Here is a 20,800-nt window from a genome sequence, read left to right on the forward strand (position 1 = left end):
AATGCAAAGTATGAAACGGCTCAGCAAAAGAGAGCAAGCAGGGCGGGAAGGGAGGGGACAAACGGGATGCGAGATGCTAAAAGCAGTGGGAGGACACGACTTGATCACCCTTGTGTTGTTCGTTATGTGTGTAAATAATGGTAGAGTTTTCAGTTTTGGCTAAACTAGTTGGCATTCCACACCCTTCAAATTCAAACTTGAGCTTTCCTTTTAATGCCAACATAAAAATATTACACTCTGTAAATGAGCAAACTCAGCAGGTCAGAACATCAGTAACCCGCTGGTTTGCTCAACAACCAACCATTATATAAAGTGCCTGGACTAGCAATGCAATTTTTCAGAAGTTTCCACACTGGAAAAAAGGTGGAGATGTACAGGGTCTGGGAGCAGCTGCCAAACAGCTTTGTTTTTCTTCACACATGATGGAGTGTCATAGCTTGTTAGAGTCAGCACACGGGACTGTCCTCCAGCACGCAGATGGATGACTAAAGAGCCCATCTTCAGCGAGCAGTTACTGTGTGGCAGGAGCCGAAACGGGGTCAAGCAAGAGATGGATAATACATCCTCAAGAGCTGTACGCTGATCCACGAATCTGCTGCTAGTTGAAAAAGGTATTTTTCAAATAAACCAAAGTCACTGCCTATGTTAAAGATTTTAAACTTGAGATTGTTCCTAAAGTTATATCTCCGATCATCTCCTAGAAATTAAAATCCATTTATTATATTTAGCTTTTTAGTGTTGGTGACTAAATTTAAATCAGAATTCTTTATGCTGTGATTTTATATCTTATTGAAAGTATATAAACTCTTACTTTAAACAATAAGATGAAGAAAGCTAAGGAAAACATTCCAGGAGTTTTCTCCATATAGTGGACTTCAATGGGACCCAATGGGTTGAAGGTCTAAATTGCAGTTTTAATTCAACTTCAAAGGGCTCTACATGATCCCAGCTGAGGAATAAGGATTTTATCTAGCGAAACCATTAGTAATTAGTTAAAAAGTAAAAATTGTTTTTGTAGAAAATGACTGATCGTTTCACTACATACACCCTTATTCCTTGGCTGGAATCATGTAGAGCCCTTTGAAGCTGCATTGAAAGCTTCAATCCGTCGGGTCCCACTGAAGTCCACTATATGGAGAAAAATCTTGGAAAGTTTGCCTTAAAAACATTAATTTATTTTAGACTGAAGAAAAAGACATGACCATCTTTATTCTGAAAGTGAACTAATCCTTTAAGTAACAATTTTGTTACCTTTCTTACCAAATTCAAACCATCACAAATAACCTTTGCCGAAATACAAACACAGACTGTACTGAGTATTGAAAGTATAAATACTTTCTAAATCAAGTTTTTGTTTTTTTAAATTTTAGATATTTTACCAAAAAATTGTTTACGCTATTAAAACGTACATACTAGCATTAAAGTATTGCTTTGTTCAATCTGCATTGCCGTCACTGAAATAAATAAGAATTTCTGTTGCTCTTAGTTTGACATGCAGAGTATGAAGCATAATTATTCTTTGTGTGCCAAAAATGTAAAAATTTCCAACAATTCTCTGATTATTCAGTTTTTTAAATATATTGCTAATATGCATGCAATCTCATGAACATAAGACATTTAATTTATTTATTTATTATTGTCTTTAGACAATCCATAAAAGAGCTGAGCTTTTACAGCATTAGACCTTTTACAGTATAATGGGGAAAAACATCATATCAGCTTGGCATACATGACCTACATTCTTCTCAAAAGAAATCAAGAGATGTCCATAAACAGCCAGGGAATGATCTGAAACGTGCAATGCTTGAAGAAATCCTGGTGCTCATATGTTTTAAAACATGCAATAAGGAGGTGATTAGAAGTAAATGCAGATGACTTATTAAGAGCAATTTAGAAATGATTAAAAACAATCCTTGTGAGATAAATCTGCTGCTTTAACTACACACATAAGGTCATGAATGCAGTCAAAAACAATGATTTAGAGAAAAAAAAAAAAAAAGAAAAAAAAAGGAAAGAGAACACTTTTCTACCACATAAGCCTCTTGACTGTGTGAAGGACATACAGTCATGGTAGGGCTGCACGATATATTGCATGCGATTGTCATGCGCATCTCGTCAGTAAAGCCGGTTCTGTGATTATTAATAAATCTCTATCACCGGTTTTCAAATGGAGCGGCATTTAATACACAGAGCCGTAGTTCCCCGAAAAGCTACGCAAGTCGCGCTCAGAATCGCAGATGAATCGCCTGCAATACTGAACGCGATATTGTGTAGCTTGTCAGTGCTATGACAATCGTATGCAATATATCGTGCAGCCCTAAGTCATGGCCAAAAATATCGGCACCCTTGGTAAATATGATCAAAGAAGGCTGTGAAAATTAATCTGCATTGTTAATCCTTTTGATCTTTTTTTTTTTTTTTTACATCACAAAAATCTAACCATAATAAGAATTTAAAATGGGGGGGAAATATCATTATGAAATAAATGTTTTTCTCTAATACACATTGGCCACAATTAACAGCACCCTTTTATTCAATACTTTTTGAAACCTCCATTTGCCAGTTTAACAGCTCTAAATTTTCTCCTATAATGCCTGATGAGGTTAGAGAACACCTGACAAGAGATCAGAGACCATTCCTTCATCCAGAATCACTCCAGACCCTTTAGATTCACAGCTCCATGTTGGTGCTCCTTCTCTTCAGTTCACCCACTCATTTTCTATAGGGTTCAGGTCAGAGGACTGGAATGGCCAGCAGAAGCTTGGTTTTGTGCTGTTTCCCATTTTTGTGTTGTTTTTGAGGTTTGTGTTTGGATTTTTGTACGGTTGGAAGATCCAAACATGGCCCATTATAAGATTTCTAACAGAGTCAGTCACTTATTGATTTTTTTATCTGTTGGTATTTAATAGAATCCATGATGCCATGTGTCTAAACAAGATGTCCAGGACCTCCAGCAGAAATATAGGCCCACATCAAAAATACAGCAGTATATTTCATTGTACACATGGAGTACTTTTTATCCCTGTGTTCACCAAACCCATCTTGAGTGTTTGCTGCTAAAAAGCTCATCTTTTAGTTTCATCTGACCATAAAAGCCAGTCCCATTTGAAGTTCCAGTCGTGTCTGACAACTGAATATGCTGGAGTTTGTTTTTGGATGAGCTGGGAGAATTTTTCTTGAAACCCTCCCAAACAACATGTGGTGATGTAGGTGCTGTTTGACAAATTTTTTTTTTAAGGTTTTCTCACCCCGAGACTCAACTATTTTCTGCAATTCTCCAGCTGTGGTCCTTGGAGAGTCTTTAGCCACTCAAACTCTCCTCCTCACCATGCATTAGGACGATATAGACACACATCCTCTTTCAGGCAGTTTCGTAATATTTTCTGTTGATTGGAACTTCTTAATTATTGCCCTGATGGTGGAAATGGGAATTTTCACTGCTCTAGCTCTTTTCTTAAAGCCACTTCACTAATTTGTGAAGCTCAATTATATTTTGCTGCACATCAGAAATATATTCTTTGGTTTTTCTCATTGTGATGGATGATTAAGGGAATTTGGGCTTTGTTTAAGGGGATTTGTTTTCCCTCCTATTTATATTTCTGTGAAACAGGAAGCCATGGCTGGATAATTTCATCTTCATAATCACCCTGGAGTGCTCAAAATTGTGAATATGAATGGGAATATTCTTCAGAGATATTTTACTCATAAGAATTTCTAGGGGTGCCAATAATTGTGTCCAACGTGTATTTGAGAAATTTTTTTTTTTTAATGATATTTCCCCCCATTTTAAATTCTTATTATCCAATCAAAGGTTAGATTTTTGTGAATTGTTTTAATAAAAGATCAAAAACATTAACAAAGCAGATTAATTTTCATAGCCTTCTTTGATCATATTCACACCGATATTTCACCACAGCGACCAGTAGTTTCTGCAACTGGCTGTGCCACTTGGCATTCCAAAGTTCCTGTATTTCTCAAAAAGAAGGCAATTAACCAGGTTGGATGCTCAATTAGCCCCTGACGGAGAGTGAGTTTGTTGAACAATTGCTTATCTAGCAGACACAATGTGCACTGCTGTTGATCTCCAAATTAAACTCTCTCTCTCTTTCCAGCTCTTGAGGGAAACCATTTATGACTCCAAATCCTTTCTAATCTTCGTGGAAACAAAATCAACCTGCTCTTTCACCACAGTGCTGTTTGTTTGTGTTCAAGGCCCGGTACTACAAAGAAGAATTGCCCCGCTCTTCACATGCTCTCTTTTTTGTCTTTGTTAAACAGTAGAAAACATCTGTGAAATATTTATTTCGCTGCTGGCATCATTGTTTATGAATGAAGTGCGCAGCAGAGAGGCGTGAACGATCGTGGCTGTCTTCTGTGCGCGACTAAAGCACTAACTTTAGTCACACATTCTGACACGCAGGACCGCATCCAACCCAGAGAATGTGTACCACACTACACTGCCATTCAACCTACTTCTTTGAGAAAACACTGAAAAAACTGCCTCAGTTTAAAAGAAATTTGAAAGTGGATCTGGAAATGATGAAATCAAGAGAATATGCAGCTATACATGGTATACAAGTTACGCGCTGCCTGCACAAGAGGTAGAGTCTTTTTTTTGACATCCTGGTGTCAAAATATACACCAAAAATAAAACAAGCCTGCAAGTTGTTAACGTCACCTACATCACGTGGGACACTTGTGCGCTTCCTCTTCACTGAAAAGGTGTTGCATATTTTAGACGTGCACTGAGCCATAAGCCGACACAGGCTTCTATTATGTCACAGCCTAAGCCATTTTGAGCAGATAAGGGCTGAAATGTGAATTATACCTCATCATGGCACAAATTCAGCAGTTGCTGAGTGCATGCAGTAATATAAGCTTATGGAGCACCTCTGGTTCAGAATCGGTGCATCAGAAAGCAACACTTCCCAGCCTTATAGGCAGTCGAGTCTGTCAGAGTCAATCATCTGGAAGCTCTAAGGAAACGTTCGTCATAATTGGGTCACCAGTCTACGGCAACAGTGTATCTCAAGAGCTAACAACTGTATGCAGCAGAGGCAAACTTATAAAATCACTGTAGTATCTCTTCAGTGATCCTTGTTATTTTCCTCTTTTGCACTATGCAGCACTAAAGAAAAAAAAAAACATCTGAAAAGACCATGCATGATACTGAAAGCCAAAATAAATCACCCCCACGCTTTCTGTGACAACCTTGAGCACTTTCAAAAGAAACCACTGAAAACCAACAGGAAATTATATCAGAATTATCATTGCGAAATCCCTTGATTCACAATTTTTGCTTTAAAGTTGGAGTAAGAGCTGCTGTCAAATCATAGGCAGGTTTCGTATTAAAGTCATTATGCTTTGGTTTGATCAATGAAACAATGTATCAAAAAAATAAAAAAGTATTTACTGTAAAATATTGAAAACTAATGATAGTGTTTGTGTTTTTGAGGGGCTGAAACAATGGTGCACAGTAAAACAGAAGTTACATTTTAACATTTCAAGTATTTTAAAATTATGTTTTACTGTAAAATATTGAAACTCTGATATTAGTGTATTTTTGATTACCTTAATAGTTTAAGGATGAGCTGAAACAACTGGGCGCAATATAAAACTCCAGGCCTTATTATCAACCTACTCTTGAGCAATCAAAAATATGAGAGAGCCACAATAAATTATCATTTAGCTTATCGTGATATAGACTATGTCACCACCCTGACATTCTTCATTAGATTCAGCCACTGATCTTGTCACCAATATGATAATGGATGACACAGAAAGCAGTCACAGTCATTTATCAGTAACTGCGGTTTCACAATGTGTGCAGAAGGAAGGTCTAGATAGATACACCAAAGACATTCAAAACACCATATTATTGCAATGCATAGGTCAAAACTATAATTCACAACTAAAAAAAGATGCAATATGAGGAAGTAAAATATATCATACGAAAGTCACAAAAGTGACTTGACAAGAGTGTCTGTTAAATTTAAATAATATGCATAAGAACAGTTACATTTTCTACTTATGAATGCTTGTCAAAAACCTAGCTGTCTACGTTTAGTCAAACAATGTAAGGAAAAAGTAAAAATGCTACAGTAAAAACCTGGTTAAATGGCAAGTCACTTTACAGTAAAAAATAAAAAAATTAAAAAAAAAGGTAACAAAAATTATTTTTTTTAAATTAGAAACGTTGTTTATAATACAAATAAAACAAAATTAAAATTAATTATGTAAGATTACACAAAATTATTTACAATATTTTTAACAAGAAATAGTTCTAAAGCATGAGTAAAAAGTATGAATTATTTTGTTATCAGTTATGTATACTGGATTGATTCATGACTCATTGAATGTTAATTTAATGTTTATACTAGCATTGTTTTAATGGTGTTTTGTCTTTGAGATGGTAAAAGTGTATTTATATCAATATTAGCTATATTATTGAGACCATCAATAGCTAATATACGTTTACTACACATACGAATCTAGGCGTATAGAGTTGTCAACTCTTTCTCTTAACGCTTGCAACTTAACACTGTATATTACAGTTTTTTTATACACTAAATTTCTAGTGACCACAGCTGCCAGTTAACAACAACAACAAAATGGTAATCAACCATATGGAAGTAGATAACTAACTACTTTTTGACACACAACCATTGAGATGATCACAACAGGGCTGCAACCATCCCATGTCAGAAATCCTTTCCCATCATGAATTACTAACATAAAAGATACATGTGTGCGAGATGAATCCTTACTGGTTGGTGGGCGGCGCTGAAAGGGGGAAAACAACCTCCTCTTCCTCATATTCTGGCCCATCCTGTTGATCACTTTCATCCACGCTCCCCTGCGCCCCGATTCCTGACGGCGGAGGGGGCGGCGGTAAAGGTGGGAAGCCCGTGGGCCCGTCGGTGGGCGACATCCGGCTGCTGCCCGGCCCATCCGAGGAGGGCGACTCGCACCCGGCAGCGGCAGCAGCGGCTCTCCCCGTGAGATCCTCTCCTCCAGAGCTGGGGTAGATCATCATGTCAGGATCCGTCGGCCGTGCTCGCGAGGGTTTGCTGTAGTGAGGAAAGTGGGTCGAGTCGGGGCCTCTGCTGCCGTCCGATCCCCTGTCCTCGCCCCTCACCTCCATGCAGAAATCAAGAAGACAGCTTGAGCTTCTTCTCCGAGTCTGTTAAAGCTTCTTTTGCTTCCAGTCTTTAAAAGCGACGGGAGAAAGTTTCCTGGAGAAGAGCACACTCACACACATACATACACGCACACACACACACACAGCCCAGCGGCTAACACATGAGTTTAAGTCTTCATTGTTTCCTGAGTTTCACAAAGAGAAGAAACGGGCTTTTCTGAAATAGTGCAGGGTAAATGTCCGAGTTGAGGAGAGAATGGTGTATCGAGGCCCTGGTTCGGTCTGGTGTCAGTTGTGGGCTTTTATTGTCAGTCTTTCGGGGTTGTTATTTTGTTTGCAGTGAGTTCAGAAAACGCGCCGATCTGCTAACGTTACTTTGGACGCTTCACAGGTTATCGCGGACGTCCGACGCGCTTCTCCTCACTAGATTCCGCTGAAAGAGTGCGTTAAAGTTTTTTCTTCCGTCGTAAATTGTCTTTTCTTCTCGAGATTGCTGGACTGGTGGAACATTTGCCACAGCTGCTCCCAGTCCCACTCCTCTCCCTGCGCGTCCCCGCTCATGCGCAGACCAGGCCAGCAGATAACCGAACCGACGCATTCATATCAGTGAGCTCGGCAATCGACGCAGCGCAGTCTAAAAGAGAAGGAATGAAAGTACATCGTCTCCTCATATTCTAAACTCACCGGCTCACCTTTGATACTGCTGCATAATGATTTATGTAGCCTATATCAACAGCTTGTCCTTTCAACCCACGCTAATATAGACTCTATATACTATAGGTGCGTTTGTGCTATTAAACTTTGGAAATCATACCGCAGCCAAGTCATGGTTTCTGTGGCTGTGTGTGCTTTAAGTCACTGTAAATATTTATATGACATTTTTGGTCCCTGACAGACATACACAAATTATTTCTGTTCTTACATCAACAGATATTTTCAGATTGATTGTTCCCGTATCATCTTGACTGACAAATAAAGATAGAAAAACACTTGACCAGTGAGGAAAGAAATACAATTTAGAATCTAGTTTATATTGATTTACTATTTTATTTTTTATCTAAGCATGAATCAAATAAAGTTTTTTTTTTTTTATGTAAAGTTTTAACTGTTTAAGTAGTCTTCTTGCCAACTTGCACTGGAGGATGAGTGGTCTCATAGACGACACATTCTGGTTATGGACAAATTAATGTCAACTCATGGAGAGTGAAGTCTCATTCTTTTTTATCTAAGCAAGAATCAAATAAAGTTTTTATGTCAAATTATATTTCAATTTAAAATATTTATAGTGCTGCCAAACGATTAATCGCAATTCATCGCATCCAAAATATAAGTTTTTGTTTACATAATAGTATATGTAGGCTATGTGTACTGTGTTTATTTATGTATATATATAAATATATTTAGTATGTAAACATAACATATCTGTCTTAAATATGCATGTGTTTATATTTATATAATAAATATACACAGTACACACTCATATATTATGTAAACAAAAACTTTTATTTTGGATACGATTAATCGTTTGACAGCACTAGATATCATTTTTATTTAACTACATTACAATATGAATTAATATAAATGTTTATAAATTTGTCAGTTTAAAAAGTTATTTATTTCTATATATTTGTATGTTCGATTTGTTAAATTTGCAACATATATTTTTCATTTCATTTTTAAGTGTCGGTAGACTTCCATAACTGAGCTGGTGTTTATGTACCTTAAAAGTTGAGACCATATTTCATAGCTGTGCTTGAGAGGAAGCAGAGATGTTGCTGTATGTAAGTAATCAGGCAATAATCTGATGTAGCCATGGGAACTTAAGGCTTGCAGATGCCTCTGTGTTCACTGTTCCTCATCTACAGTCAAAACATATCTGCCTCCAGCGCTGAGGACACTATATAAAGCTCACTGACATTTCTCGAATGTCATAGTGGGCGACCAAACACTTGCCTCTGTGTCCATCCCTCTATATTTTCATATAAGAAATCATTTGCACCTACAAGCACATTTATGCTCTTGTAAATTGGATTTTGAAACATCAGTATTAACAGGAAAGTGCACCGATTTGAGAATACAACTTGTATTAAATAATATCCTTTTTTTGTTAACTTTGTTAATTTACTTTAGAAAAAGATTCTTTTTTTCTTTTTGCTCTCTCTCTCTCTCTCTCTCTCTCTCCAGTTTAATTGTTCATTTTGTATTTTCTTCTGCTTATATTTCAATGTTACAATCTGGTTCTTAAATAGCAGTATATGGACACTATACTGTTCCAAAATTTGGGGTCTGCAATATTTTATTTATATTTATTTTTTAAGATTTTTGAGTCTGCACGAAAGTTGCCATTATATGATCAAAACAGTAATACATTTTTCTAGAATTTTTAAAGAGATTATATAAATGAATTCAGAATTTCAGTGCATCCAAATTATTATCAGTTCTTAGCAGATTTTTATTGGATCCCATTAGGACCCTTTAAAATTATTTATAAATAATAATAATAATAAAAAAAGAAATGTCAGTTTTTCTATTATGTTTTTCCCCCTCTAGGCAGTCAGAACACTGTAGCATACTGTCAGGAGACGGTGCAAGATAATAACCCTCTCCCATACATTCTGTAATAATTCATTCCTTTGTGCTCTAAGTAGGAGTGAGGCCGTGTTTTCTCAGTGGTGTGATTGGGCCACGCTGCAGGAAGCCAGCTTGTGTTTTGTGGATGATTTGTAGGGAAGAGGGATGGCTCTTTGTCCTGCTGCACAGGCTGTTGCTGCCATGGCGTCTGCCAGACCCACGGTAATGAGATTCAAAGCAGGGTGCAGCTAATCGTCCATCTTAGAGCGTTAGCCAAGTGGAGGAGCACGAGCACCTGCTGATGACTGCTCACTTTGTCATTATGGACATCTTTCTGAGTCTGGCACTACTGAAGCCTCTTGCTACATGAGGAGGTATAGGACAATATGAGATGGATAGTGCAAGAATCTTGAGAGAGCAGATCATTAGGACTTCTTGCAACCCATTTGTTATCCAACGTCTGCATATCAGCAAGAAACAGTGAACCAGTAAAGTCATTTTGGGTTCCCCAAAGAACCTTTTAGTTCTTAGTGTGAAGAACATGTTAATAACCTAAAGAATCACCATATAAAACCTTTAGTGCAACTGAAAGGTTCTGCGGATGTTAAAGGTTCTTTATGGAACTGTATTACAAAATATTTTCTTTTTACAACATGTTCTATAGTCTGTGCTTTTATAGATAAATTGAATAAAGCTTTTAAGAAAATCCATCATTTACTTTCCACCCAAACATATATAAAATCACTACAATTAGGTCAAAATGTCAGCGAATCTTTCTCTACATTAATATAAAACTTTAAACCAGCCTTAGTGTCATAAAAAGTCTAGGTCAGGAAGTGTCTGTAGGGAATTTTAGCATTATCACTATCTTTCCGAGAGTCTTGAAGATGAAAAATGTCCAAAAGCAGTCAGTGCCCTTAAAAATAAATGATGTGAATTTTATATTGATAAAATGAGGGAAATCCATGAATGTTTAAGCAGTCTTCTAGCCAACTCTGGAGTGCACTGGATGATATGAGTGCTTTCATACACAGACGAAATATTCCGGTTATGGACAAATTAATGTCAACTCATGGACAGTGAAGTCTCATCATTATCCTGCAGATATGTTTTGATGTATGCCAGCATGATCTTAAGGCGATCAGAAGCAGTTTTATATTTTTTTTCTGAACACTTTCCTAGCTAACAAAAGCATGTTCTAAGAATGAACATTCCCAGAAATCTGTGAAAATGTTGTTTCTGAATGTTCTCTTAAGATCCAGTTTTTAAACACTTTTTAAATATTCTTTTGAGTGCTCTCTGAAAGTTTTGAAACAAGTAGTAGTAATATATATATATATATATATATATATATATATATATATATATATAAATAAAAGTTAGACAAAGACCCAACTAAAACAGAAAAAAACCCAAAAAACATTCTGAATGATGTATAAATAACGTTTTGAGAATGTTACTGGGTGAACATTTGTTCAATTTTGCCAGAATAATAGCCAAAGTAAATCAACTCCTCGCCATAAATAATAAATACAGCACCAGTAACACTATAGTCTGTCATCCATGTTTTCTTTTTCTTTTTTTTCTTTTTTAAATTGGGCATCTGAAACCACAGTCCCTCTCTTCGTATGCCTCAGTACTCCCATTCTTGTCTTGAATCGCATGTGCTACAAAATATATAAACTATCCACACCACACTTATCAGAGTTACCCTGAAGGACTGAGAGAAGCAAACAGGCACACATCCATGATGCTTTGCTGCTGGGACACCGCAGGCTGCACATAGCATGGTGTACTTCTTGTATATTGTTTTGCAAATAGATTTTTGGTCGCTGTTGCAATGGCTTCATGAAATATTTACAATGCACACAGAGAGCTCTCTAAAGTAAGGATGTACAATAACATGACCAGTGTGAAAAGAAATTATAAAAGCAAGAATATTGATCTCTAAAATAAAATCAAATGTAATGATCCATACTGATTAATTACAACAGTGATGTTTCACTCTGAACAAAGATATCAGCAGATTTCATAAAAACATCTTATTTGTTTCTGAGGAAAAAAAGAATGAAGTAGAACAAGATATGTGTGGTAATCCAATTTATTGCCATATTGAGCACATAATATGTCTAATTTACATGGTGTTCAAGAATCATTACACCAAATACAGCTTTGTCACACTAAATGACACGTGTAAGCATGGCTGATTGGGCTATTCTGGGAGAACTCATTTTTAAAGAGTGACAGTAATTCAGAGGTGTGGAAAAAATGAGAGCCACATGCTGTATCACTATTAATTAAACAATATACTGTGAATTATTTTGTTTAAGAACACTGCATGTTGTTTGTTGGTAGCAATCACTTTTCCCAGCCCTGTTTGTGTCTTGTTGCAATGTAATTTAATTTCTTGTGTGCAATCAGTGTCTATAACTATAACAAAAGCCTTACATGCATAGCCTACTCTTGCTCACACACACACACTTAAGGAGATTTGTCACTTTGAGAAATGTGTTTTATGGCACTGCGCCTACAGCAGAGCAGCTTTAATGTAATTTACAGATGATTTTATCCCAGCGTTGCACAAGCAGCTCACCTCTATTGCAGTCCAGGGTTGCTGTTGACTGAAAAGAACATTTGGTGAGCCTGCATTAAGTCATTGTCTCTGGGAACCTTTTTCTCTTAAACTTTACAGGCTGAAATATCAATAAATACACAGACTGAAAGGCTCTCGGACAGCAGGCTTCTGGAAAATAATGCCAACTAGATGACATCATCATGGCATGAGAACTCCACAGTCAGCATCAATTCAAAATGGAATATTTATTTATTTACTTTCCTAATACACATTCCTGGTCTCATTGTGCATGATTACCTCAAATAAAAAGATATATGTCTTTGTTTTTCTTTTATTAAAATGCTCACCTCGGTAATGTGGGCCTATATAAAACCCACTTTTCATGATCCTTGGAACTGAAATAGGCCTACATCAGATTATGAAAATAAAATTGGTTGTGAACTGTGTTTCACGTTGACTTAAACACTACAATCTTAAAAGCACACATAAAAATTTAGCTACATAAAAAATTGTTGCAGTAGCCTACTTTTTCAGTTAGCGATATTTCCACGCCAAAATGAATTTTGTCATTATCACTACCATAAATGTTCCAAACCCACAAAGCTTTAGCTCGTCCTCGAACACAATTTAAGATATTTTGATGAAAACCGGAGGTTTGTGACTGTCCATTGACCGCCGGGCACAGCACTGTCAAGGCACAGAAAAGTATGAAAACATCGCCAAAATAGTCAATCTGCCATCAGTGGTTCAATCTGAATTTTATGAAGCGACGAGAATCATTTTTGTACGAAAATAAAATAAAAATAATGTTGTTTTATTCAACAATTCGTCTCCTCTCTGTGTCAGTGTAGCGCCATTTTGGAGAGCATCCAATGGACGCAGTGCATACGCTATTCTCTGTCATCAGTAACGCATGGATACGTATTGTACGTTTATTTACGCTTTGATTTGAACGGAAACAGCGTATCCATGCATTACTGATGACAGAGAATAACGTACGCACTTTGCATCCATCAGATGCTCTCCAAAATGGCGCTACGCTGACACAGAGAGGAGATGAATTGTTGAATAAAAGTCGTTATTTTTATTTTCTTTGCGTACAAAAAATATTCTCCTCGCTTCATAAAATTCAGATTGAACCACTGATGGCAAATGGACTATTTTGCCGATGTTTTTTATACTTTTCTGTGCCTTGACACAGTGTTACATTACTTGGCAGTCAATGGGACAGTCACAAACCTCCCGGTTTTCATCCAAAATATCTTAAACTGTGTTCCGAAGACGAACGAAACTTTTACGGGTTTGGAACAACATGGGGGTAAGTGATTAATGACAACATTTTCATTTTGGGGTGGAGTAACCGTTTAATATGTTAATATGAGTTTTGTCATCAGAGGTTTGCATCAGTTAAACTAATTTACTAATTTATTATTCTTGCTCATAGATAATCTATTTGATTTAATAAATTAATATGAGCACAACAGCTTATAATAATTATAGACTCAATAGAAAATAAGCACATCACAATCAATTCATGTTTTAATTTCTTCTGAATGTACATTTCTAAAAACCTGAAAGAAGTCGTCCAGATTGGTTATGAATGAATTTTTTGACAACATATGATTTGCATAACCCATATGTCATGTCGAGTTGCAATCTGGGAGCATGTGCATTGATGTTTCAGTCTATAATCCCTGCCTCAGGCGAGATTCTGTGATATAGCATTCTTAATTCCACTGGCGTGCATACAAAGACATAATGAGTGATATAATGAGGTATTAATATCTGCTGCTTGTTAAGACAGTTTGGAGCCACAGGGATTGACAATATAGAATCTTAATGAGATTGTGACAAGTTCTTAGGGATACTTAGCTCTACCATCACCATTGTCGCCCTGAACAAGGCACTTAGTCCAGTGTTGCAGAGATTGTGCAGTTTGTCAGATGACAAGCGTTTGTTAAATTAGCCGTAATCAATGTTATCTGCTTATGTAAACAGTGGGGTCCAAACTCTGAGACCACTGAATTATTTACATTGTATATAGAAAGTTTTAGATTAATGAAAAATTAAAATCACATCTAATAGATATGAAATTCTTAAGATGGTGCTATTTCCAGGTCACTAATTAAGTAATCAAATTCGTGACATTACCCGCCTTCACACATTTAACTTGGTAAATTATCATAAAATTGTCAGACTGACTTTTACATATCTACTGTTCACACAAACCACATGTTCTGTCTTTTTTACTGTTAAAATACCATTTTCACAAAATATCGGTAAGCTCTGTGATGTCAGTCACCTGAAATAACCTTTAAACAGTGCAGTTATTTCAAGTGCCTAGATGAGGAGTTTATCAGTCCAACATGACAGAATTTATCCAATTTATGAGTCACAGGCTTGAGGGGCCAATCACACAGACCACATTTTTGCTTTTAAAAATGTGAGATGCCACACAATAGTAATATTTTTATTACTAATTGTAACCCAAATTGTAAGTCGCTTTGGATAAAAGCGTCTGCAAAATGACTAAATGTAAATGTAAATGTAGTCTCTGAAAAAGCAGCGAGGTGTGGTGCAACACATTTTTTACTCAAATTGTTATGCTGATAATGTAATTTGTAATAATGTTTTTACTAAAGAGTGCAAAATTAAATAATTTCATTAGTGGCCTTATTCTAGAACCCGGTGCATGAATATTCATTTTCTGTAGCATAAGAAAGTTCAACAATCATGCATGAAACTCATTAAAGTAGTGTGATTTGGGTTTAGTTAGCCCATTTATGCATGTCTGCTGACAAGCTTTTAGGTTTCACTCAAGCTTTTAGGAAATAGGAAATTCAGTGACATGAGCCTTGCTTTATGTGATATTAACTGAGCTCATCTCCTTTTTTTCAACTCTCCAAAACTCATAACCCATCAACCTTGGCCAGTGGCAACATGAAATCCACAATCTGCATTTCTCTCTTGCTTTTAAGCACCCATGGTTTTATTCATGAGCTTCTTCTGGTTGCTGTCAACTCACATTGAGTCCACAGGAAGGCAGACAGTAAATAATAGAAATTCCTAGGAGACGTCTTCTGAACTGGCCTCCTCTTCTCCCCAATCTGCCTCATAAAGCAAAGTCAAAACTCATTGCTGGCCAGCCTTAATTTTTAGTGGCATGAGTACAAACTTAGTGACATATCTCCTCTCGTACTTACATATTTACACTGGTATTGCCAACAACTGTAGAAAGATATAGTGATATATAAAACAGCAGTGAACTACTTTTGTCAAATCTCCAAAATCGCGTGATGCTATCACTGGCAATGGTGACTTTTGCAGTGGATCAATCACTGAACTTCTCCAGATGATTCAATAAAGCCACTCGCGAGAGAGCTGGATCGATACACTTCCGTCAGATGGTTTGTGGAGTGAGAGGATGCGAATGGTGCGTTTAAGTCCTTCCTCAGTGAGACTATGTCGTATTTATAGAGTATGATTGTTACAGTCAGACTGTACTTTCAACACACTCATTTTCACCATATGTGAAGCAATATCCTAATCTTCTAAATGCAATTAATAAGAAGAAAATGTAAGTGGTCCTTGTCTCCACAAACTATGGCATCATGATGCTAATGTGTTATCATCTTGGGAACGGTTGCTTACCAGCAAAAAAGAGCCTAGCCCTCAAGTCGCCCTACATCTGACTTTCATTCCTTAATTGTAAGTGGTATTTTTCACCATTTTAGTGTCTGCCATGTACGAATTTCAATTGCAAGAACAGTAATCTTTAACCCTAGCACTATTGCACACCAGCTTAACAAGTCACACAATTTGCGGTATCATTCATGTCCATAATGTCCGTAGTGTAAAAATATAGTGATGCTTGATAGTGAATGTCACTAGTTAGAATGCATTTTAATAAAGAATATAACCTTAATCAATTTGATTTATCTATTAAAAAATGTCATGGCGTGCAAGCTTACATTTGTCCATGTGAATGGTGAGAATTTACTGAAAATTGTGGTAAAAGTGTTGCGAATGCACTGTTGATAAAAAAAAAAAATCAATAAAAAAAAAAATCCTTGAATAAAAAGTGTATTGCTTCCACTTGGCCCTGCAACATTTCTGTTGTGAACCGAGAGAAAACAGCCATTCACTGCAGACTAGCATTTGTGTGTTCTTTCAAATGGCTGAAAAGTGGGACTGATCAATGAAAAATCACATTTATCATTCTTGTCCTCTCTTGAGGCAAACCATTTGACTGAAGAAACATCAATGACCAGCAGCACTTTACTCAGCTGATGTAACTTGTTGTAGCAAGGACTTTAACAATATCGCTCTGATAACAAAAGGGCAGAATCTGTATTTTACTGAAGGTGGAATTTATATGTGGACACTAAATAGGACACTCCTCTTCCCTTTTTTAGGAGTTAAATAGGCAAAAGGCACATATTAAGACATGTTGAAGACGATGAGTTCCTCTTAAACCACGAGTGACTAAATATCAGTGAAACGCAACTAAATCTCAGTTATGCCCACATGACTCATCAAAACAACACCCGTTGTTGTAGGTCTCAGCTTTCACATCTCAGAGAAGATGTTGATTTGCCTGCAGATCACAAGGCATGCTTTGTTACTGGCAGTACATGGGCTATTTTTATCTTTACTATCTTTAACTTTACTATTTAGCCTCTTCATCAGAATGAGATTTCTGAATATTTAATCTTAGTTGAATGCATAGATTATGGTCAATATACATGACAGACCTTATTACTAAGCAGAAGCCATTTTACTATATAAAAAATTGTGACTCTGACCTCAAGTCGTGATGATGATGAACACAAGTGAATTTTAAAAAAAAAAAAATGAAAAACCTGTGTGCAGTGTGTGCACTGTTGTGTACATAAATGACATACTCAATTTATTCCCGAAATCACACCTGTGAAATTTCAGGACTCACAACTGTATTTTCAGTGGACCCCAGCTCAGTAAAAATCCTGGGGTGGCACACTAAAATGAACACTGAAAAGAAAGAAAGAAAGGTTAACTAAAATTATTTCAAGGATTTGTTTCAGCTGGATCTATTTGTATTCTAATCCATAAAAATACTTCCTTTTAACTGAATTTGATAGTCTAATTAAATTATATTTTTTTGTAATAAAATTAGTTATAAATTATATGGTACTACAAGATGATAATACAAGTAAACTGAAAAAAAAAAAAAAAAAAAATGATTTCAGTGATTGAAATTCTGTGCATTAAATATTCTGTGAAATTTTTCATTTGATTTTTAACCACGTTTGACACAACATATCCTCTATTTCTCAGTAAAACCTAATATAATTTAGTATGTACTATTAATCTGAAGTTCAAGTACTGGATAAGTAGTTGTCTGTCACATTACAGTACAATGCACTCAGTCATTCTCTATATGTTGCCTCGGGTATAAAGTGCTGCATGGATGATGTATTTTTGTAGGCCAAAATGAGTTTTTTAGCACTTCCTGTTGCATCATCCTAAAGTCAGTGGACTTTTTGAATGGGTTTTTGGTTAAATTCCATAAGGTCTTTAATTAAAACAAGCTCAAGATATTTTCATTTACTTTTTGCAACATAAAAATGCATCAATAATACAGATTTTTTAAAAAGCTTTTACAAGTCTTGATAAAAAAAAAAAGTTGTTGGCTAAAAGTTTAGGCAAATGGCTAAATGGGGCTACAGAGGTTGTCAGAGACATCAAAAGAGTTGTTGGAAGCTTGGAAGGTTGGTGGTGACCTTAAAGTCAAGTAACCCTTGTGTACTTTGTTTATGGCCTATGTTTAGCTTTTTACTTCTGATAATTGTATTTAAGCTTAAAATTAATTTGTGAAGAATATCATGATGAATTATCACATCTTTCATTGGTCACAAAGCTTATTTTCAGCAATAATCCAAATGTCAGTGGAAAAATCCTATTGGGAACCAGGGCAATGCTAATTTTCAGTTAGCCTACAAAAATACATTGTCAAAGCAGCATGGGTTAAATACTTAGCACAAATTCTGAGTATGGGACACCATACTTGGCCACACGTCACATCATGTCTTTTCCTTTCCTTTCCTTTCCTTTCCTTTCCTTTCCTTTCCTTTCCTTTCCTTTCCTTTCCTTTCCTTTCCTTTCCTTCCCTTTCCTTTCCTTTCCTTTCCTTTCCTTTCCTTTCCTTTCCTTTCCTTCCCGTCCCGTCCGTCCGTCCCGTCCTGTCCTGTCAAAGTTGCTGCTAATTTGATGGCCTGGACTCGTTTCACATCAACTGCAATATGACTTGCCAGTGTTATGGATGTCACCACCTTTAGTCTGTAAATTCTATGGCTAGCATGAAAACAAATAAGGAGACTGACATTGTTTCATAAAGTCACAACTTAAATACTGTATGCAAGTGTGAACGGGACAGTTTGGGAGTCACACCTGTTAGAAAATACGCTTGTCAATCCCAAAATAAATATATATGTATATATATATATATGCAGAAACATACACATACTATCAGTTCTGAATAACAAAAATCTACATGTTACTCCAGTACTTGTTCTGGAAAGTAAATGAAGTTTCTACAGTGCAGCTTCTCTGGACTGTTGGTTGCAGGAAGCATTTGTGGCTTTGGTGAGGTTGAGTGTACATGACAGCTGCCCATCTGTGACTCCTGCCCGCTCAGGAGCCCCGTGAGAGTACTGCTGTCCTAGCCTGTGCAAGCCTTCTGCTCAAAGCACACACACAACCATAGAAAGGACACAAAAAACAGGTTGACTAGCATATGCAAAAACTGACTTCTGGACAAAAAGATGAAAATTGCCTACATGTTGTAACTGCTCCTGAGGCACTTTTAACTTAATATTCTTTCATTAACAAAACTAGAACCATCACAATCCCATATTAAGCAACATATAAGGATGTCTGTATGCAAGAATAATTTATTCTGTTCTGACTTGCGTTCCCTACCAGTTCAGAAACAAGCTGTTCCCTTGTAAGTCTGTAGTGTATGTTCTCTGCACAGAGTCTGTGATGTTTAGTCCGCTCCACTCAAGTTTTTCATTAGCTTTCTCTCTGAACGCCCTCAGGCAAGTTGCATCCAAGAGCTCCTTTATGAGAGACCATAACAATGATGGAAAAAAAACTAGATTGGCTCAGAAGCCTCTAGGTCTGCTTCATTTCTGAGCTCCAAGTACAGGTCTATTCAGTGGGATGAGAAAAGATAAATAAACAAACAAGCTGACTGAAAGTTACTTTTAGGGCCTAGAAAGTGAAACGCATTGGCTTTATTAGCCTCTGACAAATCAGTTCATTAGTTCAACAAGAGAAACATCAGATTCCATTAAAATGTGCACATCCCGTTAGAGCCATTCAACCCTCATTTGCAGACTGAGCAGTGCGGAGGTAATGCTTTATTCAGGGCTCACAAGCCTTTACTTTTTCTAGTCATTTGTGGATCCTTATACTAAATGTGCATATGTGACCCTGGATGACAAAACCAGTCTTAAGTGTCAATATTTCGAAATTGAGATTTATGCATCACCCGAAAGCTGAATAAATAAGCTTTCCATATAATGTATGGTTTGTTAGGACAATAGACAATATTTGGCCGAGATACAACTATTTGAAAATCTGGAATCTGAGGGTGCAAAAAAAAAAAATCTTAATATTGAGAAAATCACCTTGTAAGTTGTCCAAATGAGGTTCTTAGCAATGCATATTACTAATCAAAAATTAAGTTTTGATACATTTACGGTAAGAAATTTACAAAATATCTTGGTGGAACATGATCTTTACTTAATATCCTAATGATTTTTGGCATAAAAGAAAAATCGACAATTTTGACCCATACAATGTATTTTTGGCTATTGTTACAAATATACCCCAGCGACTTAAGACTGGTTTTGTGGTCCAGGGTCACATATGTGTAATAATGATAATATATTATTATATAATTTTTTACATAACTTTATATAATTTCTATTTTATAAAATATGTTTGTTGATATTAGAGCAGTTTTTAGCAATTAAATTTTACAGCTGATAGTAACTAAAAAGGAACATATTCAATGGAAGTTTCCATATATTTTCTTTACATTTGCTATCCAATTTCCATTTGACTTTTCCAGGCTTGAAATTTCCAACCCATATGTTACCGTGTTTTTGCAGGGTTTCCGCGGGGTCTTAAAAAGTCTTAAATTTAGTTGTATCAAATTTAAGGCCTTAAAAAGTCTTAAATTGTAGCCTACAAGATAGTCTTAATTATGATTTCAGGGTCTTAAATTTGGAGACAGAAAGACAAGAATTGCGATATGGCTTAATGTGACGATTAAACTTCAAAAGGCTATGATTTCATTAAATAAACATGAGCGCTGTAGGTTTAAAGTCCGGTGCTTATTGTCTACGGTCTTTACCGGGAAACTGTTATATTTCAGCCAAACGCGACACCTGCTGGCAGAGAATGAATCAGTTAACAGGTTAAACTAGTGCGCGTGCGAGTTTCACTGCACGATTCAGTCTATT

At 36.3% G+C, this 20,800-nt stretch overlaps 1 protein-coding gene across 1 annotated transcript in view; it reads right to left on the minus strand.

Moving 5' to 3' along the window:
• The window catches only part of rasa1a (RAS p21 protein activator (GTPase activating protein) 1a), a 39,176-nt gene extending 31,444 nt beyond the window's left edge, over window positions 1-7,732 (minus strand). Inside the window, exon 1 of the mRNA XM_058775516.1 lies at window positions 6,768-7,732. Within this exon, the coding sequence (XP_058631499.1) occupies window positions 6,768-7,144 (377 nt within the window). The 5' untranslated portion in view covers window positions 7,145-7,732. The remainder of the gene's footprint in view (window positions 1-6,767) is intronic.
• Window positions 7,733-20,800: the final 13,068 nt, after the last annotated feature.

The sequence above is a fragment of the Onychostoma macrolepis genome, chromosome 05 (genome assembly GCF_012432095.1).
Source record: "Onychostoma macrolepis isolate SWU-2019 chromosome 05, ASM1243209v1, whole genome shotgun sequence".
NCBI lineage: Eukaryota > Metazoa > Chordata > Actinopteri > Cypriniformes > Cyprinidae > Onychostoma > Onychostoma macrolepis.